Consider the following 27163-nt stretch of genomic DNA (forward strand, 5'->3'; position numbering starts at 1 on the left):
CTCCGGGGGGATCCGGCGGATCAAAGCAAGTTCGATATAATGCGGTAAGATTTTTTGGCTCCCAAGGACAGCATCATATCGGGGTAGAGGTGTATTAAAATTAGACATGTGTATAATGAACAAGCTGCCCTGGCTGTTCTGAAGAGCACTAAAATTGGGAGAAAAACAATGGGACACTATCAGGTAAGTTATTAAAAATCACTAAAATCAGCATTCCTTTTATTAGAACCCTGATAAATCAACTGAAATTAGTTATTTCTAATTTTGAATTTTCTTCAATTTAGTCTTAACAAAAAAAGCATCTAGTATCTTTAATTTGGCTGTATTTTTAAAATGCATTGTTCAAATGAGCCCACCTCATTATAGAAGGTTGTTTTTTTTAAAGCATACATTCAATAAAATATTGAGATCCCGGAATCAAACTACAAATCAAGTCCCTGACTCTGCAAAAGATTTATTGATGCGCTTAGTTTACCACACTGTGATCAATCTCATGGAAGACAATGGGATTACTCAGTGTGTAAAGTTGAACACATACCTAAGTCTTTGCAGGATCAGGCCCTAAATGTGTAAGAATTCAACTACAAATCAACGTTCTAGGACAAAACTGTTTTTTCTGTAACCAGGCCTTCGTGTTCTACTTTCCCCTGCTGCAGTTGCTTGCTCACTAAAATCTAAAGCACTGTAAGAAATGCCACTCGTTTTTATGGATATCTTGGTTTTGTGTTTCTTCTGTAACTACTGATATGAAGACCATAAAATATGTGTGTGTGTATATTATGGTGTTCATATCAGTAGTTACAAAAGAAACAAAAACAAGATCCTGAAAGGAGAAAAGCTTTCCACCAATCTTTTAAGAGGAGTTGTATATTAGTTATTGGATCCAAATTTTTAGCGCATCTAACTTAAAAAGTGATGACCTTACAACCCAAATTTAAATGTTCTACCATTAAAGACTTGACCACTTTATCTTTAATTCTTGGCTGAAAACTGTAAATATGTAGGACTTCCTTCCTTAGTTCATTATGGTCCTAACTAGTAAATTGCACTCTGATTATGGAGTAGCAAATTCTTCAGCATCTCCCAATTCCAGGCATCATCATCATCTAGTATATGCATTTTGTAACACTGGCCTGATTTCCAAGTTTACATCATTTTATTAATCAACAGTAGTGCTGAACAGTGAGCAAGATTGTGTGTCTGGGCTGATAATTTTTCATGACAATTTTACAAGGCTGAATTGATGCTGTGTTCCAAGTTTGCATCATCCCATTTCACAAATAGAAAGAAACCAGTTCGCTTCCCACTCTGGTGATGAGGATGAGAGAGTGAGGAATTCTTGGACACCCACTTTACAGCACATTCTAAATCACTCAAAGCTCTAGCTAGTACATAGAGTTAAGAGTGATGAATTCAGGAAGCTACAGTAGCTACTTGATTTACCACATGGACTTGGATGGTTCTGAGCTGCTGCCTAGCAGGGGAATGCCTAGTTCCACATGAGGAGGTGCAGTTTGTTGCTAAGGGAACCATTGTTGTCTGAGCTTTACAGGTTCATTGCTGTACAAGGGACAGATGTCCATACTATTGCACTAATTACTATAGAGGGAGCAGAAGGCACCCAGCACTTCCTAAGAGCTGGTCAGCATCTCACAGGATTGGACCAAAAGAGGGAGCATTTGTCTGATACTCAGGCTCCCTCCCTTACACACTTCATTTTAGGATTTCCTCTGCCTCCCCCCCCCCCCCAATAGTATTTTTCCCACCTCTTTAAAGTCAGTTATATGGCAATTATATTTTTAATTTTCACTTTTAAAAAAAGTGAAATTATAAAGTTTTAAAAAAACACAAACAGAATTTAGTACAGAAATCTTTGTCCAAAAACTTAATCAGGTTACATTGGAAGGTTGCACTGAAGTTTGTCAAAATTATTATGGTTAACCTTACAATATAGAAGTCGTTATTTATCAACATCTTATGCTTTATTGAAGGTTGACAAGTGCAACAGTTAAATACATTGACGTGTTACAACTGTTTAGATAACATGCACAAAAACAAATGCATACTACTATACAGATCATATGCAAAAATCCATACTGGGAAACTCATTTTGTTTTATTCTTGCGCTAGCAGGAATTGATAATTTTTGAAGTGTTTTTTCCTGTCTTAAACCAAACTACAGTGAACAAAGATTTACTTCAAATATTCAGCAGCCAGGGAAATTCAGAAATTACACAATCAGCATAAATCTGCCAAATTCTGATCAGCTGCGTAAGTGTATTCTTATTTATGTAGCATTTAAAAAAAAAAACAACTATCCAAACTTCATCAGATCAGCCAATGAAACAACTAAATTTCAATCTGTACAAACTAAATAGTAGTTACAGTTTTCTATTTTACAAAGTAATTACACTAAATACACAAATATACATTAGGCAAATAACCTTCATTGTAATTATCCTACATCCCAACTCTGTCACCTACCTTCTCTCTCTAATACAGCTTTATGCACCTGTCCACGGCTTCCGAAAACAGCGCAAACATATTTGCACTTAAGGTTTCAGGTGACAGTTTAGTGTTGAACACTGAATTTACCTTTCACCCTTAGATCCTATGCATCAGTCTTTACTTTGGATCCCAATTGGATGTGTGTGTGTGGGGGGGGTATTGATCCATCACTTTTACTCCATTCTATTTCTTCATTTTTTCATGCCTGCATTAGTAACAGCAGTGGATGGATGGAAGATTTAAAACAAAAATCAAGCATGCAACTCCATTTCTTAGCCATTTGCAGAAGCTGTTCAAGTCCCCAGTGCATTTGTGCTAATTCTCTGGAAAATAGTGTTTTTGTGTGTTGTTTTTTATTCACCAACCTAAAAATAAGAACTCCTTTAGCCAAAAAGAAAGGACAGATGAGTGCTTAATACTGAAAAACAAAAATTTCTTGTGATGGTGCATGCAGTGTACAGAGTCCTTGAGTCTGGACTGCAGCGTGCAATGAAATGGATGAGGGGGTGGCTGTGGCAGATTTCCACTTGTCCTCTTTTCTCTGGGTAGCCCAGAGCATACTGGCCACGAAGGCCAGGACATTGGAGACTATGCTGAAGGTCCTGAGCCCTGTGATGCCGGCTGGGCAGGCTGTTGTGTTGTCCCTTGTGTCTGGGAAGAAGGTGGAGAACCAGTCTGCAGCTGTGCTTGGAACTGGGCGAGCTGCTCTGGGCTGGCCAGTGTTTTCAGCAGAGTGTTTTCCTGCTCCAGCTGGGAGTTCTTCTCAATCAGCTCTTTGATTTGCTCTTTGAGGACCTCCACTTCCTCCCTCACAGCATACATCAAATGGCTCTTCACCAGATCCTGAAACAGAAAAGAGAGCGCACAAATCAGGCAAGAGGTCCAACCTTAGGACAGGGATACAACGCTGCTCAGCCAGAGACACAATAATCCAACCCAACTAAGGCAAGCAGCAGATGTGGCTCCAGCTTTGAGACAGCAAAACACGGGTAGATGGGTCCGAGAAATCTCCCCTCCATGTACTAGCGCTTGTAAAGCGTTTTGGAGATTAACATGCAGAGCCAGAGCCTGCATTCCCTGTGCACCCAGAATACACACAAGAAGTGTTGGACGTCCAAGTAGGCCAGTCTCATTACAAACCTGACCACCAGCCTGGCCACTACTCTGTCTATGGGCTCACCCACCCCTGGCCAGCTCACCTATTAATTGATCTGAATAGAAAAATACCATCGAATTGATTCAGGCTGGAAGGGGGAAGGAGAGGGTTGTTTCTATAGGAAGCCAGCCCGAGCCTCCAAATTCCCCGCCGCGTGCTGTTGTCTTCCACTTCCAATAATCCACACCCCCCAGCCGGCACTTCTTCGCGGACGTGCCTCGGAGGAGGGCTGGGATCAGAGGGGTTTCACTGATGAGAGGTGCGGATCCAGGCACCAGTCCCGCTCTGCTCTCGCGGGCCGGCGCCGTGTGTTTGTAAAAGCAGGAACCTCCTCCCCTGCAACAACTGCTCCCCGCCCCCCCGCGCCCAGCCTCCGTGGAGCTGGCTGCAGCTAGTTCTTACAGTGCAGGTTGCCGCATTTCCCTCCCTCCCTCCCTCCAGTGTTTCGTGACCGAGAGTGACGTCAAAGAGACCCGGCCAACCACCCCCACGCGCCTCAGCCAATGAGCTGCCGAGTTATTTATAGCCGCGAGTTAAAGGTTCGGAGTTTGCCTAGCAACAGTAGGCAGAGAATCCCGTGAGAACGGCTACAGGCACCGCTCCAATAACAAAGAGCAGCCAAGGCGGAAATCAAAAAACAGGAAAAATTAGGCACAGACACAGGGTTTGTGGGTTGTTGTGTGTGTTTTTGGAGGAGGGTTTTTTGTTTTTTTAACCGGCTTCGCTTCTCCCCCATCGCGCAACAGAGCCCATGATTTCCACTGCACTTCAGGGCAGCAGCCCCAGCGTACAAGATCCCAGCTCCAAGGCACGTTACCTTCCATTGCCAGCAAGCATGGGAATTAAAGCAGCTTAGGATGCCCCTATTGGATCCATCAGCACACTGTGGCTAGTCCCATTTTCCAGGGATAATCCAGCTGGGATGGTTGGGGGATTTTGAAAAAAAAAAATTGGAGTGGAAATATTATTTCATCCTCCTTCCCACCACCCCCGGAGTCAGGATCGATTATTTTTAAAAAGGCAGAAGATGCCGTCATAGTCATTTAAGGCACCTACAGGGAAACGTATGCATTCCTCGCGTTTGGAAGCCTTTGATCATCAGTGTATTTAAAAAAACCCAGCAGCTTCACTATTAAAAAAACACGCACATGCATCGGTTAAATGTTACCCAGAGAACCTTGATATTGTGAACACTTACTTCTATTCACAACTCGCGCTTTAAACATTAATTGTATTTTTATTAAACAATCGGTACATACCATCGCTTGCTCGATTTTGTTGTCAATAGCTACCACACTTGCACCCGAGGAGCTGAAAAGAGGGGAAAGATATATCAGCAGCTGAATTATTTACAAGACAAGAGAGTTGAATACTGATAACTAGCTTGCTGAGAAATATATCCCGCACTGACTTAATACTGCTGTTTATGTCATCGGGATGCTTCAATGCAGAGAAACCAACCTGTAAAGCCACCTCAAACCGCCCGCTACAGCAGGATCAAAGATCCGGACATTTTCCCTAATAACCCACAAAGATGGAGCTTAATTACATAATGCGGTAACAGCGATCCGTGTCCCGGAGATTCAATCTCTCACAAGATAAATGTAAAACACACCGCCCGTGCCACTGCAGCTTCCCAGTAATGCCCAGTCCGATGGACAAAGGAATCAGCCCCCTGGCATTCACCTGCATTACTGCAAATATTCCAGCAAGGAAAACAAGCACATTTTAGACCAGAGTTATTTACCTACTGTCGAGTCTCAAAGAAGAATTGTCGGTGCCCAGCAAGGATGACAAGAAAGAAATTGAAAAATGTCTTAGTTGATAAACTCCTAGATCCATTGCCACTGTTCTACAACGTTGGGCATTCATGCAATTCCAGCCAGAAACACCCCCCCCAAAGAAAAAAAATAATGCAGAGATTCTCTGTTGATCTACATTAATCTCAGTTAAATCTCCGCCACGGGGGAATGGTAGGAGGCTGGCTAGAGAGATAGAATTTTGAAAAAACACCAGTTTGTGGCGGTATGATCCTGGAAGATGCTGATCCCAGGGCTGCGCAAAGAAATCTCCGAGGTCAGCTCTTCTATACTCAGCAGAAAACCTGAGGTTCCAGTCCTATTGCATAATATATGCAAGAGAGTCAGTGCCTATTGGCTGGCCGGTCATTCGGAACCTCCCACCGCCAGAACGGCTCCTTTGCATCACTTCAGTAGCAGTGAACCATCACCAAAATCCAGTTACCCTTAATCAGGAGACCGCTGGCCAGGAGACCCGTTCTCCCCCGTTATAATACTACGATTTGCAAGGAACCGCATGAGCATTTAGCAGATCTCTGCAGAGTCGGAGAATTTGGGTGGCAACAGCAGCGCAGAAACAAAACGATCCAGTGCCCAATTTAAACCCTTTCAACATGTAAGATGATTCGCTTACAAGATGCACAGGCTGATTTTTACCTGCAGAAAAACTACACATGCAAAGTTTAACCTGGGTAGAAACGATCGGATATAGCTGATGTTGGAATTCAATAACAATGTCACTAGACTTACATTTAGCTACTCCAATGCCGCCACCTATTGGCGCAACACTATACCTTTAGACTAGAAAAGATAAAACAGAACATGCACGATGGAAAGTCTCACGACATTTGGTCTCCGTTAATTAAACCCTAGGACCCAAGATCCCTTCCTCATCAGATGCCTTAGAATTTGCTTGGTGAAACCACTTCCAATAATACGATGCTTCATTTTTGCATCATCCCTTTGCAGTTGACCGTCATCGTACAACATGAGAGGGTTTTTTAATCTAAAGGACTATTATAGGTGGTTCTTGAAAGAGCAAAATCTGTTTTTCATATGAAAAGACAAAAGGATTTTTATGATGAGAAAGGTTAGAAGCAAGAAGCTGACAGGATGGTGTAGTTTAGGCACAAAATTCACACTCATGGTTCCTGGGCTACCAGGGGAGTTTCACCTTAAAAATTACAATCCTTACACAATTTTAAGGTGTTCATATGTCTGCCTCCACAGTACTTCAGCACACGTTGGCATAGGAAAATGAAACTAGTTATTCAATATATTCTTATATTCTTGAATACATTTGTGAAAATATTTGCAGCAGGAAGCAAATTATAAATGAAAGCCTATAGATCACTGTTCTGGCAAATTCCTAATACTTGTCTACTCTTTATTCAAATTAAATGGCCCTTTTTATAGCCTTTAAACCATTCATTTTAAGATATTCGGCCACCAGACAATTCAGAAAATACACACACAGCATGAATCTGTAAAATTCTAGACAGATGCTTTTTGACATTCTTATATTGTAACACTGAACATGTCTATCCACTCTTTTCCAGATGAGGCAATACAACAGCTACTTTTTAAACTATGTCATACAGAAAATAAGGAGTTTTCTTAAATTATTTATCACAACAGCATATTTCAAAATGAAGGTGTTACAGTTCTAATATTTAATTATAGAACAAAATCACACATTCAGATCAAAATGATTTTAAAATGGTGCGCTCTCTCCACTTAGCTATTTAACAGGACCAAATTATGACTTAGAACAATACAAGCAAAGCACTTGAATAAAACTGAAAACACCCTTTAATACACGTAACCTATAAAGTATCAACATTCGTGTGATTTAAACATGCAAAACAGAAAAGCCAAAACTCTTCTCTCTTCTGTAGTGCAAGAATTTTAAATATATATTACAGTTGTCACTCTCACAAAAGCAGGAAAGCTAGAAAGGCAAGGAATAATAGTCTTAAATTTAACTTTAGCATTAGCATGTCATCATCATCCTTCTTAAAGAGATTATTTTAGCTTTCTTGGTCTACTGTTCTTTCATTCAGTAATACCAGCAGAGTGGCGCAAGTAAGCTAATCCTACTTACGGGGGAGGTTACATTTAAGAATACTGAACTTCGCATAAATGTTTTTTCCAACTTCAAAGCACATACATTTCCTTTAAGGTAGAATTCCCACTCACTTCTGTGTTACTTCAAAAATAGTCACATTTCCCATGCCTTCGCAACGTTTCCCCTATTTTAAATTATCTGCACCTCTTGACCATGTAATCCATTCCAATTTACTTAATATTAACACAAACATTAGGGCATATGTTTTGAGCTCCTTCTGCACTCCTGGACAGGCAAATGACATCAGTAACCATAAATTCCTTTTATACTCTTCGGCTGTCCAAGAGGTTACACCTCTCATCAGCCACAGACCAAGCCAAGGTGATCTGTGTGTTTGTCACCTCTAAACTCAACTACTGCAACATGCTGAACCTCAGGTTGAAAGTGAAAGCTCCAGAGGGTACACCAGGCAGCCCCTCTTCTTACATAATGACTATGAGAATACACCACCCTAGCCCAGGGCTCTCTGTACTGGTTCCCAGTCCAACTTAAAACCGTGATCTTCACAGCCCTTAGTGGTTGTACCCCAAAACTCTCAGATCACCTCTCACTATGCCAATTAAGCTTCAAGGACACTGGAGGTGATTGTGCTTAGGCTGAAATTTGCAAGTGCAGGGGATCTGAGTCTCTTGGCAGATTATTTTTTTATGAGGGTGGTTAAAATCTCTTCAGATTAGGTTTTCCTACAATAACCCACCTCAAGATGGCAAGCGATAAAAACAAAACACACATTTGTCATGTTCTTTCTTGGTGTGACAAAGCAAGAGGCAGACTGCAGTCTTTCAGACTGATTGCGCTATTTGTAATTTTGGTTGTGCTCTGATTCCAGGGTCATGGGCACATTCTAGTTAATCAATGTTTCTGCGGAATGATTAGTAATGATTCCCTAAAATTGTTTGTAGAGGTCTACAAGTCTAATTAGAGTCAGTGCATAGTTAGCTGCATCTGGCTTCCAACGTTTTGTCAGTAGTGTGGATGGGATAACACAAACATAAGCATGCTGTCCTGTCCACTTTACAGACAAAAGCAAAGTGTTAGAACACAGATGCGCCTACATGTCAGACAACTGTGCTCTGACATGATCAAACATATAACATCTGGTCCACAGATTATGTAGAAATATAGCAAAGTGTCCGGAAAGACCTCAATCCTTAGAATTTGTGGATTTTCCATCTTTGTCAATTTCCATTGTCCCTGTTTATCAGGGAATTTCAGGAGAGAGTTATAATTCTCTTCACAGTCAGAACATAAGAACAGCCATATTGGGTCAGACCAAAGGTCTGTCTATCCCAGTATCCTGTCTTCTGCACTGGCCAGTGCCAGATGCTTCAGAGGGAATGAACAGAACAGGACAATTATCAAGTGATCCATTCCCAATTGTCCAGTCCCAGCTTTGGCAGTTGAAGGTTTAGGGACACTGAAAGCATGGGGTTGCATCCCTGACCATCTTGGCTAATAGCTATTGATGGCCCTATCCTCCATGAACATACTCAGTTCTTTTTTGAACCCAGCTATATTTTTGGCCTTCACATCCCCTGGCAATGAGTTCCACAGGTTGACTGTGCACTGCATTAAGTTTGTTTTAAATTTGCTGCCTATTAATTTCATTAGGTGGCCCCTTGTTCTTGTGTTATGTGAAGGGGTAAAGACCTTTATAATATCCCCCTTAGACTTCTGTTCCAGGTTTAGTGTCCCAGTCCTTTCCATCTCTCCTCATGTGGAAGCTGTTCCATACCACTAATCATTTTTGTTGCCCTTCTCTGTATTTCTTCCAATTCTAACGTATCTTTTTTGCAATGGGGTGACCAGAACTGTACGCAATATTCAAGTGTGGGTGCACCATGAATTTATATAGTGGCATTATAATATTTTCTGTCTTATCTGTCCCTTTCCTAATGGTTCCTAACATACTGTTAGCTTTTTTGACTGCTGCTACACACTGAGCAGATGTTTTTACAGAACTATCCATGACGACTCCAAGATCTTTCTTGTGCAGTGACAGCTCATTTAGACTCCATCATTTTGTATGTACAGTTGGGATTATGTTTTCCAATATGCATTACTTTGCATCTGTCAACATTGAATTTCATCTGCTATTTTGTTGCCTAATCGCCTAGTTGTGTGTGATCCCTTCGTAACTCTTCACAGTCAGATTTTGACTCAACTATCTTAAGTAATTTTGTATCATCTGCAAACTTTGCCACCTCGTTGTTTACACTTCTTTTTTCAGGTTATTTATGAATATGTTGAACAGTACTGGTCCCGTACAGATCCCCAAGGGATCCTGCGACTTACCTCTCTCCATTTTGAAAACGGACTATTTACACCTACCTTTTGTTTCCTATCTTTTAACCAGTTATTGATCCATGAAAGGACTTTCCCTCTTATCCCATGACTGCGTACACTGCTTAACAGCCTTTGATGAGGGACACTGTCAAAGGCTTTCTGAAAGTCCAATATACTATATCTACTGCATCATCCTTGTCCACATGCTTGTTGACACCATTAAAGAATTCTACTTGACTGATGAAGCAAGACAAGTCAAAGGAGAGCAACAAAAATCCTCTCCCGAACTCATTTCTTCCTTTCCCTTTGATCAGTGATCCCACTTCGCTATCCCTTTCTCTTCTCTCCCCCAACGATGTATTTTTATTATTTATAGTTTGCATTATGGTAGTACATAAGAGTCCTCAAACATGAGGTCTACCCCCATTGTAGTAGGCATTGTACATTGATAGGCAATGTACATTAGACATGGTCCTTCCCCACAAAAATTACGTCAGGCCCCCCAATTCTAGAAATGCTTATATAACGTTAAAAATTTTACACCCACAAGTTCAATGGCACTACTCATGTCTCATGTTATTCTTGTGTATAAGGATCTGTAGCATCAAGGGCTAATTTCTGTCCTATTTAAACCCTGAACCTGCAAAAAGATTCACACATGCAAAGGGTCCACCCACACAGAGTTCATTGCAAGAATGTATCATCCTTCGGAAGCTAACGTTTGTAAAACACCACAGACATGGTATAAATAAAGCACTGAATAAATAAAGTAATACATAATGCTGAGATGTATTTGGTGGGTAAAGAATGCATCCAAGTTCAATGCTAATTAAGTAGCTGATATGCATGCTCTGGTCTTTAGATACAGAGATCAATTAACTACCTTAACAACTGCAAATTGTTCCATCGCTGAAAAGATTGTTTGGCAAACTACTTTTTGTAGGGATTCCATTTCTTTTTGTCTCATTAAAAATTACCTCGTCTCAATAATATTTAGCCCTTAAAGAACTTTTCATCTTCAGCATATAATTAGATAAATATTTGTACAGACTCATTTAGAACCTGTTTGAGGTTCAGTTTGTTTCTATGTGCTTGTTAAACAACCCCCCCCACACACACATTTTTTCTACTTCCCTTGGGGTTTGATTTAATCTTTCAAGTACCTTGACAACGCTCTCCTCTCTTTAGAAACAGACATTTTAAATACAGAACAAATATCTCCCAAAATTGAGATAAATCTTCAGTCTTTCCTACACTATAAAACACTAGAAAAACTGATCATTTCAGGGCCTTTGTTACAACATGGTAGTCCCCTGCTATGGGTAACACAATTTTAACTATATTTCTCAACTGCAAAATGCTGAAATACAATCAAAATGTGGTTCAGTCACAAAAACATTAAGAACCAACTGCGTTATAACCACTTTGGTGGAGCAATGGAAGAAAGACTGCAGTAATTGGGTCCTGCAAAACATTTGCCTTCATTGCTTTAGAGGGGATTTTAATGCTGATTATATTGAACTGGACTAGTGGCATAAGTAGAGTTGCCTTAAAAAATCCTAAATTCAAACCCATATATATCCATTGGGGGGGGGGGGGAGAGGAGGGTACACGAGGGGGGAACTAGTGTAATGATTCTGACAGAAATCCACAAAACTCTAATTATATAGGCTGAAATCTTGGTCCCACTGAAGCCAATAGAAAAACTGCCATTGATTTAAACGAGGACAGGCTTTCCAACCAGTTTTAACCAGGTTCAATTTAGTCAGTTTAAAGGGGTGGTCTTTTGAATAGTTTCTCCTGACTTAACTGCGAATTTCATAGACTTTAAGGATAGAGGAGACTATTATAATCACCTAATCTGCTACAGGCCATAGACTTTCAGCCAGCAATTCCCATATCTAGCCCAACAGCTTGTGGTTGAACTAAAACATCTCTTTTAGAAAGCCATGCGATCTTGATTCAAAGACTCCAAGCCACTGAAAATTTACCACATCCCTTGGCAATCTGTTCCAAAAGGTTAAATTGCATCTTATTTTGAGTCTGAACTTTGCTGACTTCAACTTCCAGCCAATGGATCTTGTTATGTCTGTCAGTTAAATTAAAGAGCCATTGAGTACCAGATATTTCTATAGTATTAGCTTTCTTAATTTTTTTTGCTAGAACCTTCAAGCTATTTAAACCTATGGTTTGATTGCATGTGGATTTCCTTTTTTTGTTTTTTCATGATTTTTAGAAGAACTGTTAAAGAAGATTAGAATCTAACACCTCAAATGAAATGAAAAAGAACCAGTGTCACTTACCATGTTTGTAATTTTGTTTTTACCATTAGCAAGGTGTAGAAAAAAAATAATGAACTACAAAGTGGAAAGAACATTCATTCCACCTACATACAACCTACTTGGCCGGCAGTAGTATAACACCAGTATCTGTAATTATAGTACATATATGATGATATGCTCTGCACTCTGACTAGAAGACAGAAGGATGCATTTAAAAGCAAGCTGATATAAAATCAAAGGACAAAAAAAAAAGTCTGACTTCTCTGGGGATAGGATACTGGTCACAGCTCTTTCGTTTCTATAGGAAAACAGATAGCTAATTAAACCCCATTTGTTTTAATGAGGATGTCGTCATATCACATCATTGATTTTAATGGTGATGGAATAAATCTTGATTAAAAAAAAAGTCTGCATCTCTCCAGTTCAGGAGTTTCAGCAAGGAGAGAGAGACAGGTTACCACCTTCAAGGGACATCTAGACATCTTTAGAAGACCTCATTGGTGGGAAGAACTAAAACATTCTGAGGTTATCAAAGAATCCTTCCAGAAACAAGTAACTATGTCTAGCAACACAATTTGAATTATAGGAATAGAATCTGTTGTGTGTATGACCCCACTGGGCTAAATCTCTTGTATTAAGAGATCTAACTTTCATGGTTACTCTATACCTTGCAATTAGCATCCAGGATACTAGGGCTGAGTAGGTATGAAGTACCACCTAGTCTGGGAACCAAACACTTCCTTGTCTGTAAATTCAACCCTAGATTAGAAATCTGAAATACCTAAACTTAATACAACTGAAAGCTCTCCTTGGAGCGCTATAACTGCTTCTGTCCAACACTCACGGGGAGGAAAGGACCCACCCACTAAAGAGTTGTGCTTTTAAAATTTTAAATGACACACTCCTTTGTCAGGGACCAGATCTGTCCCTTCCTCTTCATAGGCCACAGTCAGGTTTATTCCCACCCTAACCCCACAGTATCTCTTACACAACTGGCCCAAAAGGGAGGGGGGTATTAAAAGGATTGATCCAGGAGAGGGCATTTTGGTGTGTGGAAGGTTGAAAGAACATTACAAGAGCTCTTCTTCCTCTGACACTGGCCAGCTCTCCAGCACACACCTCACTTTTATTCTTCCTTTTTGACCTCATACAAGAGATCATCCTTACCTTTGAATATGCTTGCCTGCTCTGCAGTCAGTACACAGCCTTTCAGAGCTTCCAGGCTTTAGAAGACTGCATATATAATTTCATCTGATACATCCCTATGTGAATTTATTTGCCAGAAAACTAAAAAGTTACTCAAAGTTCACATTTGATTCCATGCTTTCATCTGTACTTCTAATGTGTACTGGTTTCCTTAGAGGAGAAACCACTCATGCTACAGAATCCTGCTGTTCTCTAAAATGTACATTATGTATTTTCTGAACTGCACTCCAACGTTAAATGAAAGGAAATTACTGGAGTATTTCTAGTTACATCTACCATGACAAAAAGAAACAAAACCAACGATCAGGTGGTCACTTGGCAGCAGTGAGATCACTCGCATTTGAAAAGCACAAATTATCTTATATTAGAATGTAGCTCTCAACACTGGTCTGTTCTGATAGGCCAGCTGGACCTTGTTGGTGATGTCACAGCTCCCGGCAGTGCATGGCTGGGACCTCATTACCCAGATAAAAACAAGACATCCCTATGTATTTTGGCAAGAGAGGACAAGTTATCTGCTCCTCTCTCTCTTTCACCCCTGCCTCCTCCATCCTCCACCTATCCACTTTCTACTGCTCACCCCTTTCTTCTCTCCCTTTTCTTCCTGACTCTGGTTTTTCTTTTTATTGCTCCCCTTGAAGTTGCATTGGAAGTCTTGAATGGTCTCCTAACCTATTTTAAATTCATTTCAAAGCACCCCTGCCTTTTGTCTAGCAGAGCAGCTGGACTAGGTTTCTAGCTGGACAGCAGTTTTCCTTTGATGGTCACTTCCCTCTTCAGCCTCACACTTTTAAAATTAAGCCTATACTTAAGACATTACATTAGAAGCCAAGTCAAGGCTCCTAGGCATTGATTCAAAGCCCATTAAAGTCAACGGGAATCCTTCCACTGACTTAAATAAACTTTGGGGATCAGGCCACTATTGTAATTTCTTAGGGAACAGTAAAATTCTATGGGATCCTGAGAAAGGGGAGGCAAAAATACAGGGGAACAAAGTAGGGTAAAGGGAAATTGCTATGACCCCTTGTCCTTAAGCCAACCGCCTGCGCACTAACATTTTGTTTTAAAATCACATTCAGCTAGGAAAACATAATGGCTGTTCAAAATCATCCCATTTTGTCAGAAATTAATGCTAAATATATTAAATAGCATTGGTCCATTACTATATGGAAATGGTAGAATTATCAATAATAATTACACTTGGCAGAATTAGATTTTTTATTATTTTGATGAATATTGATGTTTATTTTAAGAGATTTTCAATTTTTATCTATTTAAATTTTCACAAGTTGCACAAAATTATGGGTTTAAAGCTTTTTATTTTCATTGATTTAACTTTTCAGTTGCAGGAAATTATGGGGAGAGTCAGACAATTTTTTAATGACAGTAGATTTGAGATTCAAAAAGCTAAAGCTTTATAACCGTTTAAACACCAATTGTCAACTTCACATATCAAATTTTACAAAGTAAATATCCTTAAATCAAAATTCCCAAGCAGCATTTTGCTTACTTTGCCTATCTGTAAACTTCAATCAACACAGATTTTTAAAATATTTTTGTATGCGTGGTGAAATCTAAGTTTACCCACATTTACTGATTAAAATCTACTCCTTCCAAGCCTAATAATAATGCAGAATGAACACTTCTGCCCTATAAATATTTCTGTTCTGTATTTGGGGAAAAAGCAGATATGCAGTCTCATCATATGGTAACACTTTCTCCATTAGTATCTCAAGAGACTGTTAAACAGCAGAGTCTAATGTTAAGACATTTTTAAATCAACAGATCCAGATAATTTGCATCCATGAGTTTTAAAAGAGCTGACTCAGGAATTGCTGCACCGTTAAAGTTATTTTCAAAAGTCTTGGAACACAGTTCCAGAAGACTGGAAGAAAGCTAATGTGACAGTATTTAAGATGGGTAAACGGGATGACCTGTGTAATTACAGGCCTGGCAGTCTGACACCAACTGCTGGCAAGATAATGGAACATCTTACATAGGACTCACAGAATTAAAAGAGGGCATATAACTAATGCAAATCAACATGGTTTTATTTTTGTGATCAGATTATAAATTTGGTTGATCAAAGTAATAGTAACGCTGTAATATACTTAGACTTCTGTAAAGTGTGACTTGATGCCACACAACATTTTGATTAAAAAACTAATAAAGAATATAAAATTAACATGGCACACATTAAGTAGATTAAAAGCTGGCTAACTGATAGGTGTCAAAATACAATTATAAACAGGGAATAGTCATTGAGCGGGTGTGTTCCTAGTGGGATCCTCTGATAATCATTCTTACCCTATGCTATTTAACATTTGTATCAATAATCTGGAAGAAAACATAAAATCACCAATGAAAGACTGCATATCACACAAAAATAGGGGGAGTGGTAAATAATGAAGAGGATAGGTCACTGATTCAGAGTGACCTGGATTGCTTGGTAACCTGAGCGTAAGCAAACAGTGTGTGTTTTAATACAGATAAATGTAAATGTACACATCTAGGAACAAAGAACGTCAGCCATACTTGGAGGATGGGGGAATCTATGCTGGAATGCAGTGACTGAAAAAGATATGGGAGTTGTGGTGGATAATCAGCTGAACATGAGCTCCCACTGTGGCCAAAGGGGCTAACGCAATCCTTGGATGCATATACAGGGGAATTTTGAGTAGGGGTAGACAGGCTATTTTGCCTCTGTATTTGGCATTAGTGCGACCGCTGTTGGAATACTGTGTCCAGATCTGGTATCCACAATTTTAAAAATGATGTTAAAAAAATTGTAGAGGGTTCAGAGAAGATCCATGAGAAGGATTAAAAGATTAGAAAATCTGTGAGAGTGGCAAGGAGCTCTGTTTAGCTTAACAATGAGAAGGCTAAGGGGTGACTTCATTACAGTCTGTAAGTGCATACATGGGGAACAAATATTTAATAATGGGCTCTTCAATCTAGCAGAGAAAGCTATGACATGCTCCAATGACTGGAAGTTGAAGCTAGACAAATTCAGACTGGAAACGAGGCGTACATTTTTAATGGCGAGATTAACCAACCACTGGAAAAATTTACCAAGGGTCATGGCAGATTCTCCATCACTCCATTTTTTAAATCAAGACTGGATGTTTTTCTAAAAGATCTGCTCTAGGAATTATTTTGGTGAAGTTCTATGGCCTGTGTTACACAAGAGGTCAGATCAGATGATCACAATGGTCCCTTCTGCCCTTAGAATCTATAAGTATATGAATGCTCTTCAGCAATTTCAAACTATAAAATAGGAAGAAATAAAGAACAAAACATGTATTATAAATATCTGATTTCTTATTTTGTACGTCATTAAGAAAAATTCATGATTATCTACCTTTAATTCAGCACAGGAATGAAGGGGTGGGGACAAAGATGCATTTAAGCCTTTTGATACTCTGGGGGTGGGGGATGTCTGCCTACTGTCAATGTAAACTGTAAAAGCCTCAGGGTACTCTAACTTATTCTTGGGTTCCCCATGCCTCTCTCTAGTCACAGCACAGTGAAGCTCCAGTTCAGCATCCTCCTTTGCATGTACCCCGGACACGCCTCCTACATGGAAAATTGTAAGGGACTGGTGTAGTCATTTCACCAGCAGGGGAACACTGCAGGTATTGCCTGGGGGAAGTTTGTTGCCTTTAGGACCCTCCTTCACACCATCTAGTGGCATAAAGAGGCCTCTGGGCAAGACAGGCTTGGGCCATCACTCTCCAAGACTTTGAAACTCTGCTGGCTTTCAAACAGAACACAAATTCCGTAATCTGGAACTAAGACACCATTAGAACACGCTGTCCTGGACAGAAGCCACCGACACCCAGCCACCCCTGACCTTCCGAGAACTACAGAAGATCTATCGTCTAATCTTTTAATACATGATTTGCCAAGTAAAGATTAAGACTTAGAATTTCATACCTATGCAACACCTGGTTAATCTCTTTAAAGTACTTGGCGTTGGCTAAATTTGTGTTAACGTTGTCCCTATTAATTACGGAACAGTCCTCACCATTCCCTAGTATTATATTAGGTCTACTGCCTGAAGAATGGTGCACTAAAAGTTTTGTATACCCTTACAAAAATCCTTCATTCAAACCAGGGCTTGAGTTGGGCTAGTCCATGCTGGGTCATTGACCCAGCACATTTTTTTGGGGAGGGGGAGGAGCGGGGGTAATCTTATTCTCCAAAATCAGTTAAAAAAAAAAAAAGCCTTCAGACTTCCTGGTTACCAAACCCTCTTTCCCTTCCACTCCCCAAAAGAGTCTACACTAGCGAGCTTACTGTGGCAGAGCTGTATGGATGCAATGTCTACAGGAGAGAGCTCTCCCATCGACATAATTAAACCACTCCCAATGAGCGGGGGTAGCTATATCATACCCCTGTCCACAATGGCGCTTCTATTGGTGTAACTTATGTCGCTCAGTGGGGCATTTTTTCACACCCCTGAGTGACATACGTTTACTAGCAAAAGTGCTAGTGTAGCCATAGCCTTAGTGATGCCTGGAAGCCTGAAAGAGCTCAAAGATGTGAGCTTCCTCATTCATCTTAAATGGAGAGTTAACTCAATGACAATTTTAAAATGACAACACCATTAATCATTACAATGCTCTGAAAGCATGAAGGAGAGAGTGAACCACACAAGAAAGGTCTGTACACATCTACTCTGAATGGCACCTCACTGGTAGGTGGTCTAAGGGCACATCTACGTGAACATTTAGCTTGCAGCAAGCTGGGGTGTGAATCTACTCCCCACGAGCCTGCTGCGCACAGTCTATGTGGACCCTGCTGACGCACAACAGTTCATTAGATTGCTTTGATCTAGGTCTCATTGAAACAGGCTCCCCTCCCCACTGATTTGACCAGTGGAGACAAATGGTCAAAGAAACATAGCCCAGAGGACATCTGAGCCCCAACAATGCAGAACTAATCTCACAGAGGCATCCAAGCCTCCCCCCAAAACCACTCAAGGCAACCTCCAGAGCTGGGAAGGCCTGCCTGGTCTGCTCTGGTGCTAGGTATAGGACACGTTAATTCTTCCTTCGCTCTACTGGCTACTGCTACTCCCTCTACTAGAGGCTCTCTGCAAATTCAGGGACACACTACTGCATCAGTCACACCGTTCAAGTTTCCTGAGTAACCACGATGGCTAGAAGCAAGCCAGTTTTTAAATGAAAGCTGAACTTTTGATTTCATCACATGACTCTGGAAGCTGAGGTACAAGTCTATGCCTGAATCTGTCCTGTTCAAAGGTGTATCTGAACCTCAGTGAGGGAAGCCCAGCAGAGTCCATATGATCATATTCTGAACATCTGCATGATCTGAGGAAAGGAGGTGGAGCTTGGAAATGTACCACCACTTCCCCCATCTCCTACAATTTGAAACTTGTCCAAATACAACAGATCTTATTGGGGATCCCTCTTGCAAAGCTTTAATAATATTAATAAAGGTTTCCAGGACCATGTCCTCGTATGACATGTCAATATATGCTGGAATGCTATTTACAATTCTGATGTCCACATTTTGAAAAGGATGTTGAAAAAAACTGGAGACGGTGCAGAAGAGCCACCAAATGATTTGAAGGCTGGAAAAAAACCTCAATCTGTTTATTTGTATCAAAAAGACTGAGAAGTGACTTGATTACAGTGTATAAGAACCTCCACAGGGAGAAAATACTTGATACTAAAGGGTTCTTTAACCTAGCAGAGAAAGGCATAATATGAACCAGTGGCTGGAAACTGAAGCCTGACAGATAAAAAGAAACAAGGTACAATTAAAAAGAAAAAGAAAAAGAAAAAAAAAAAAGAAAAATGAAACTGATTAACCATTGGAATCAACTACATAAGGAAGTAGTAAGTTCTCCATCTCTTGAGGCCTTTAAATCAAGACTGGATGCTTTTCTGGAAGATATGCTTTAATCAAACACAAAATTATTGGGCTCAATATAGGAGGAACTGATGGAAATTTAATGGCCTGCGTTATACAGTAACTCCTCACTTAATGTTGTAGTTATCTTCCTGAAGAATGCAACTTTAAGCGAAACAATGTTAAACGAATCCAATTTCCCCATAAGAATTAATGTAAACAAGGGGGGGGTTAAGTTCCAGGGAAATTTTTTTCACCAGACAAAAAACTACACACACACACACACACACACACACACACACACACACACACACACACACACACACACACACAGAGTAAGTTTTAAAACAAACAATTTAATACTGTTCACAGCTATGATGATTCTGAAGCTTGGTTGAGGTGGTGAAGTTAGAAGATGGGATATTTCCCAGGGAATGCCTTGCTGCTAAATCAGTGGTTCTCAAACTTTTGTACTGGTGACCCATTTCACATAGCAAGCCTCTGAGTGCGACCCCCCCATATAAATTAAAAATACACCTTACCTCAATATAACGCTGTCCTCGAGAGCCCCAAAATCTTACTGCGTTATAGGTGAAACTGCGTTATATCGAACTTGCTTTGATCCGCCAGAGTGCGCCGCCCTGCCCCCCCGGAGCGCTGCTTTACCGCGTTATATCAGAATTTGTGTTATATCGGGGTAGAGGTGTACTTTTTTATATATTTAACACCATTATAAATGCTGGAGGCAAAGTGGGGTTTGGGGTGGAGACTGACAGCTCACGACCCCCATGTAATAACCTCATGGCCCCCTGAGGGGTTCCGACCCCCAGTTTGAGAACCCCTGTGCTAAATGATGAACTAGCACTCGGCTGAGCCCTCAAGGGTTAACACATTGTTGTTAATGTAGCCTCTCACTCTACAAGGCAGCAGGAATGGAGAGGAGGGGAGATAGCATAGCAGACAGAGACAGATACACACCTTGTGTGTGGGGGAGAGAGAGAGATGCACGCTGCCCCTTTAAGTAACTGACCCACTCTAAAGTGCATTGTCTTTTTAAGTGGATCAGGAAGTTGAGAAAGCAGCTGCTGCCCCAAGGTCTCTCTCCCTCTGTGTCCCCACCCTGCTCTATATGGAGAAGAAGGGGTAAGCGGGGTGTAGGAGCGGGGGGGATGGGGACACCCTGACATTAGACCCCCCATTCCCCTCTCCCACTGCACAGCAAGCAGGAGGCTCAGGGAGCAGCTCCAAGGCAGAGGGCAGGAGCAGCACATGGCAGTGGGGGGAGGGACAGCTGCAACTGCTAGCCCGCTGGGCAGCTGCTGCACAGGGAACTTAGGGGAGCGGGGAGCTGATAGGGGGGCTGCTGGTCCACCCTGGTTCCAAGCCCCCACCAGCTAGCTGCAATGGGCTGCTCTTCCTGCAAGCAGTGGACAAAGCAGATGGCTGCCAAACGAGGTTAGAAGGGAGTATTGCACAACTTTTAACGAGCATGTTCCCTAATTGATCAACAGCGTAACAACGTTAACCGGGACGACTTTAAGTGAGGAGTTACTGTACAGGAGATCATCTTAGATTATCTAATGGTCCCTTCTGGCCTTAAACTATGAATGGAACAAAAGAGGAAGCCTGGAGGGAGGCTGCTGTCACTACAAGCAGGATTAAGTTTAATTTATTGTTGCAGACAGAAGTCTATAGGTATTTATTATTGAATAGTGTTAGAATTGTACACCTAACCTTAACTTGTGATTTCCACTGTTAATTTATTTACCCCTTTTTTGAAATCAACATGTGTAATTCAACTGTTTGGAGCAGCACTTCTCAACCTCTGCAGTTTGCTAACAAAGGCTTTTGGCTGAGATTATATTGCGCATTTATACAACTCCTTTGTCAGCCCAAAGCATGTCCACCCTGGCATTGCAGCAGCCTCTGGGGATAGAGGGCAGCAGCCAAACGATGCACACAGGTTGCTGCATGACCATGAGTGAAGGGGGAAATTTATATGACGACACCAGAGCAAACCCCGGCTCATACAAAATGTGTCATAGGCATTTTAACATCCACACACAGCTAACAGAGATCCTATTATTAAGGTCTGCTCTTAAAATTCTATGTATAAACTGCATGGAACTCAGTCTATCTCAAAGAGAACGGTTTGAGCCAAACCTGCCTTAATTTCAACTAGTGGCTCCAAGAGACTAAATATTTCAAACCTGCTCCAGGAGCAAGAAACCCTTTTTGCCAGACCTTGGGACAGTTTTAAGTATCTGGGGATTGACTGGGCTAGAGGAATTTGGGGGATTAAGCAATTCACTGTGAAAATTAAATTTGCTGTGCATACACACACAGTGCATCATTCCCTCATGGCACATTTAATGAGCTTAGCAAAAAACCCTCTACTCTTCACGCTCAACAGGTAATTTTTAAAACACTCATTCAATCAAATCAACACCAGGTTGTTTTTTTTGGACTAAGGTCATGCGCTGTTCCTCAATGAATATTATTTCCAAGCTAAATTGCAACATTAAATCAGCCACGTCAGCAATAGGGCTGTTCAAAAACCATCACAAGAGACCAAACATGGAAAATTTTAGCCAAAAGGATGATTGTTGCACAAAGTTATAAGCATCTGAAAATAGGCATTATAATGCAAAGTGTTTTACAACCTCACCCTTTAATTACAGTGGTCACTGCCAGGAGTTCACAGTAATATAAATACAGATCTCTTATATAAAAAAGACCTAGCACATAGAAAGACAGGCTTTAAAATAAATCTTTTACACATGCAGATTAGTAATTACACACTACTTATATCTATACTGTGTGTGTTCTTCAACAGCGATTGCTTTGCAACAGTAATGTCTTCAGTGAAGAGACAACTGAGTAATGATGAGCCCTTCTAAGCTATACATGATATTTCAGTGGTGTCCATCTCTTCCAGGTGGGAAATGATGCGGTGGCAGCAGCCAATAAAAACTAAGGAAGACAAAGGGTTCCGCTTATTTTGAAACTGGTGGGTAGCATGTCTATTATCCAATCCTAGTTTCCAGAAAAGCATCTAGAGTATAATTATCCAACACGCTTCTATGGGAAACGAAGTAATATGCGTGTTGAGGTCCGCCCTGCCGTTTATTGCCTCAGATAGGAGCATGAGGCGAGCCAGGGTGCATGCGTGGACCAAGGGACACTATTTTCAAATTCTCTGACTCCGGACACATGGTGTTTATGCCTAACCCTCAGTGGAATACAATAGTGGGCCATCACTCAACGCAGCAGCAAAATAATTAGTAAATAAAAAGAGGTAACCTGTTGAAACAAGGAACACAGTAAAGTACACACAAATCCTGTTTATACAACAGCTGCTGATGGGTGTTTTTATGAGCTGAGGTACTGTATCTAACACAGCATTATGTAAGACGGAATATCGCTTATAACAAGTTGCAGGGCAGAAAGGTCATAAAATCTTTTTTCTCCATGATTAACATGCTTGCTGCTCTTTTTCTGGGCTATGATTGGTTGATCCAAACACTGAGAAATATATTCCTGGTTTGGAAATATGCAGTAACCCAGGTTGTTGCAATATCACATATATAGTTTATGAGTAGGGAAGCATCTGTAACCTGTTGTCATGAGCTACATTTGAGATGAGTTATCAATAATGATTGCTAGCCTTGTTAAGTGCTAAGATACCAGTTTAGTGTAATAGTGTATTTACTGTTCAACATTTGAGAATACTTAAAAATCAAACATATTTTTAAACAGTTGCCTGCTGAATGAATCTCAATATTAGATAACTAATTTTATAGCAGCTTCCCAATGTATAAATTAAGAGGGTTGCGGTTTTTTTTTTTTTTTTTTTTTTTAAGACTCCACTCACACTATGGAGAAAAAGTTACTCTTTCTCTACAGACATTATTAAAGGCAGTGACATGAAAACACCTTCAAATGGAATGTGTTAAGTTACTATTTTAGTTTTCCTGAATACAATAAGAACAACAAAGTATATTATGCCAGATTTTCTGGGCAAGGCAAAATGAAGACAGCAACTCAAACATTTGAAATTTTCATAAGCAAAGAAGCTTTTATTATTTATCCTCTATTTACACTATAATCACACAGCAACTAATACCGAGACTAGGATCCTGAACAAAGGGTATGAAAATTGCTTTCATATGTTTGGGGGTGGGGGCACCAGGGTAGGGCAAGAATCTACCCTCCAACTTACTCTATCCAGAAAATCCTACATGTCATCACAGGGTCTGTTAAAAAATAACACCCATTATTGATGTTGGGAAATGTAAAATGTTCTGTTATTACATTTCTTCCCATAAAGGTAAAGGTATTCATTTGCCCTAGGCAAATAGCAATTATGAAACATGAAGGAACCAAGGCTTTTCTACTTTTATAAACAATAATACATGTACCTTAACTCAGCTCTATAAAAGAATCCCTCCCATTCTCCAAGTTAATACTTGAGATTTTCTTTTTTCTTTTAATCAGGAATCAGATTAAAAAAATCAAACCTCGTAAAGCAAATTAATCCCAAGTGCATCATGTAGCTCTGCTCAGGTGGCCAAAGGAGGATCAACATTAAGTGATTTGCTGAAGATGAAACCACAATTCAAGATAATTCCAATTTGTAACACAGAATAACAAATTATGTATTCAACTTTTCTCTGTAGGTGTTTGAAGAGATAGTAGAAAACAGGCAGTATGTAACTCTGCAACACTTCTGTTAAAAAAAGTCATTTAAAAGGGTACAAAAATATTCTTTAATTAACTCTTTAAAAATTTTAATCTTGTTAAACAGGATTATTCGATTTTAAAAGTTATGCATTTCAGCAGGGAGTCACCACATTATATACCTGCAATGAATTTATAAAGCACACAACTTTTTAAAAGAAAATAGTTTCTAAATACCTTGATTGCCAACAGTTTCTGATGAAATCTCAATTTTAAATTGAAAGATAGGTCTAGCTCTTTTCAAAGAGTGGAGGTTTTGGTCAATAAGTAAATCACTCAGCATAGCAAAGCATTTATCTCTGAATCAGTATCAGGCTTCTCTTTTGAGACAGCTTTAATAAAGTGACAAGCACCTTGATTTAAGAGTAGCAATATCATTTTTAAGCACTCACTCAAACTGCTTAAACAACCAAGAATCTTAAAGGAAAATAAAAGCTTTACAAATACCTCTTAAGATGCTGTTCCAATTCCAAGAACAACACTTTCATGGCTATTCCGTCACGGTTTTGTCCTTGGAGAAATGTCACTTTCATTGATATGACTATTTAGTATGACTATTGATTATTTCTCACAGAATGAAGCACCGATGAAACACTTAAGTCCTTAGCATCAGTAAAATTAGCATTAGCATTCCACTGTTAATTTGCCAGCCCTGAACTCAACAGCACTTTCAAGAATTAAAAAGCCTTGCTGTTAAAGATTATTCCCTTGCTTCTATTCAAAGTTTACTGTGTTTAACAGTGGTTGGTCATGATCAACAGAAACAAGACAGACAAATGATGACATCACAGAGCTTGAGATCACATGATGTGCTGTTACATAAAACATCAAGAGAGATTAACATCTTGAGAAGTGAAATCCTAATAATCATAAAGAGCCACCGGTGGTATATCTTCTTTCAACAGTGCACACTTCTCCAATTCTGAAAGTAAGTCACCCTGTGCTCTCCATTTTTTGGAGTAGTGTATGCTAATTGTTACATGTTCTCATTATTCTGCTTAAAGAAAATCTGCTGTCTCATGTTGCTCTCTCATACTAAATTCTAAAACGACAGCAGTAACTAAGCACATGGACAAGTGCCAGCACTGGATTAGCTAGAAAACTTCAGTAAGCAGAAAGTGCATGGGGTAAACAGGGTCTATGTCATGGTGATTACTAGTGACTATAACCTGAAAGTAGGCTCTCAACGGTGTTCCTGCACTTACTAGAATAAAGTAAATCTCCATGATGACAGTGACACTATCCTTACCAAACTGTTCACGTATATCAGCTGAACATGTTTTACTGATATACAGCAGAACCCTGTTTATCCAAGTTTCCATTATCCTGCTTGCTGTATTAACCGAACCACCAGCTGTCCAGGGCTGACAGCGGCTGGGGCTCGGGCGACCAGGCAGAGCCCTCCCATCCACCCCCCCATCTTAAAATAAAGGCTAGAAAGCTCTTTGCCAATTCTCCTGATTATCCCAATTTTTGATTATTCAATCAGGCCCTGGTCCCAATTAGATTGACTAAATAGGGTTCTGCTATAAATTTAAAGCACATTTAAAAAAAAAAAAAAAAAAAATCAACAAGAGGGGGAGGTTGTGTACATTGAGTAAATGACGCTGATACTTTCAGTAAACTTTAGTTAATGTTATTTTTTCCCCCCCACAAAACGTAAAAACTAAAGATTCTCTTTAAAAATGCAAATTCTGCTTTTTTCAGTGGCAAACAGATTTCTAGGATCCCTGATCATCATCCTGCAATGGTTTGACACATCAGATACTTTATATGGTCATGCATAATACTTCTAGTAAAAAAGTTTACAGTACTACAGTTTGTTACAGAAAACTGAATGACTGATGTCACATGCAACTCATATTTATGCTCTATGCAGGAGCTAGAGAATCAGAAATTAGCTTGTTTGTCTGGGAAGTCCAGGACAAGAAACTAAAAGTGGTGCAGGATAGCATACTTAGAGGGCAATGTAATAATCATTTGCACTTCCAGAATAGGTTCCACTGAAGGATCTCAAAGCACTTACGAATGATAAGGAATTAACCTTAACAATGCTTTCAATTAACTATTATTCCTCTTTTTACAAATGAAATTGAGCCCAGATCAGTGACAAACTTGAGAACAAAATGTAAATTTCTTGAATCAGAATATTGTGCTTTAACTACTAGACAATATATGTTATATATTTCCTTCATACACGTTTTCCCTATATGGATATATTTGATTAGGCCCCACAAACAGGTAACCTCAAACAGGGCACAGCATATTTATTATTTGTATTACTGTTGGGTCTTCCAAGGCTAGCTGTGTGGTTGCTTAGGTGACAACAGAAGAGTCTGGCCCAGTTTCAAGGATCCACACCAGTTTAAATAAACTACTGTTTGACAGCAAATCTAGCATAACAAAAGAAATTGGGTTTGTTCGTTTTTTTTGCAGGGGGGCAAGTAATGGAATGGACATGAGCAACACATCTCGAACAGGTGGACTCTGAGTTCACAGTCTAGTGGCATGCAGTACTGCTCTGCCAAAGCCAGCATCGTCCCAGGCGTGCTGGATAAATGCATCATGGGATGTGAACGTGTGGCCAGACGACCAGGGGGCCACCCTACAGATATCCTGGATTGGCACTTGGACTAGGAAAGCTGCTGAAGAGGTTTGCGTCCTGGTTGAATGGGTGGTTACAATCGCCGGAGGTGGTATCTTTGCCTGATCGTAGCAGCAGCGAATGCAGACAGTGATCCAAGAAGAAATTCTTTGAGCAGACACTGTCTGCCACCACAACAAATAATTGCATTGACTTGCGGAATGGCTTGGTCCTTTCAATGTAGAAGACTAGCGCCCTCCTAAAGTCTAGGGAATGCAGCCGACGCTCCTCCTTCGACTTATGTGGCTTTGGAAAAAAAGACAAGTAAATGTCCTGTCCCGTATAAAACTGTGAGACCACCTTAGGCAAGAAGGCCGGGTGTGGCCGCATCTAGACCTTGTCCTTGTAAAAGACTGTATAGGACGGTTCTGAGGTAAGCTGATTTAGAGGGCAGTTCCATAACTGGCTTGTCCTTGGATGCCGGGGCCTTAGCCGGGTCCGTCGCCTGGCTTGCATCCGCAGTGTCGGCTATCCTACTTTTGGCTGCCGGGGCCGCTTTGGGCACTTGAGGCCCTACGAGGAGTCGGGGTCTGC

The 27163-nt window shown here is 40.3% G+C and overlaps 1 protein-coding gene across 3 annotated transcripts in view; it reads right to left on the reverse strand.

Moving 5' to 3' along the window:
• Positions 1–1786: 1786 nt before the first annotated feature.
• Positions 1787–27163, reverse strand: part of TSC22D1 (TSC22 domain family member 1) — a 132795-nt gene continuing 107418 nt past the window's right edge. Inside the window, exons 1-3 of one of the 3 annotated variants that reach the window (XM_065416216.1) lie at positions 5412–5772; positions 4924–4975; positions 1787–3351 (exon numbers count right to left, since the gene is read on the reverse strand). In XM_065416216.1, coding sequence (XP_065272288.1) covers positions 3097–3351; positions 4924–4975; positions 5412–5536 — 432 coding nt within the window. In that variant the 5' untranslated portion in view covers positions 5537–5772 and the 3' untranslated portion in view covers positions 1787–3096. Of the gene's footprint in view, positions 3352–3735; positions 3965–4923; positions 4976–5411; positions 5773–27163 lie in introns of those variants that run through there. The other 2 variants (XM_065416211.1, XM_065416223.1) reach the window with 2 other exon arrangements.

This window comes from Emys orbicularis, chromosome 1, assembly GCF_028017835.1.
Source record: "Emys orbicularis isolate rEmyOrb1 chromosome 1, rEmyOrb1.hap1, whole genome shotgun sequence".
Taxonomy (NCBI): domain Eukaryota; kingdom Metazoa; phylum Chordata; order Testudines; family Emydidae; genus Emys; species Emys orbicularis.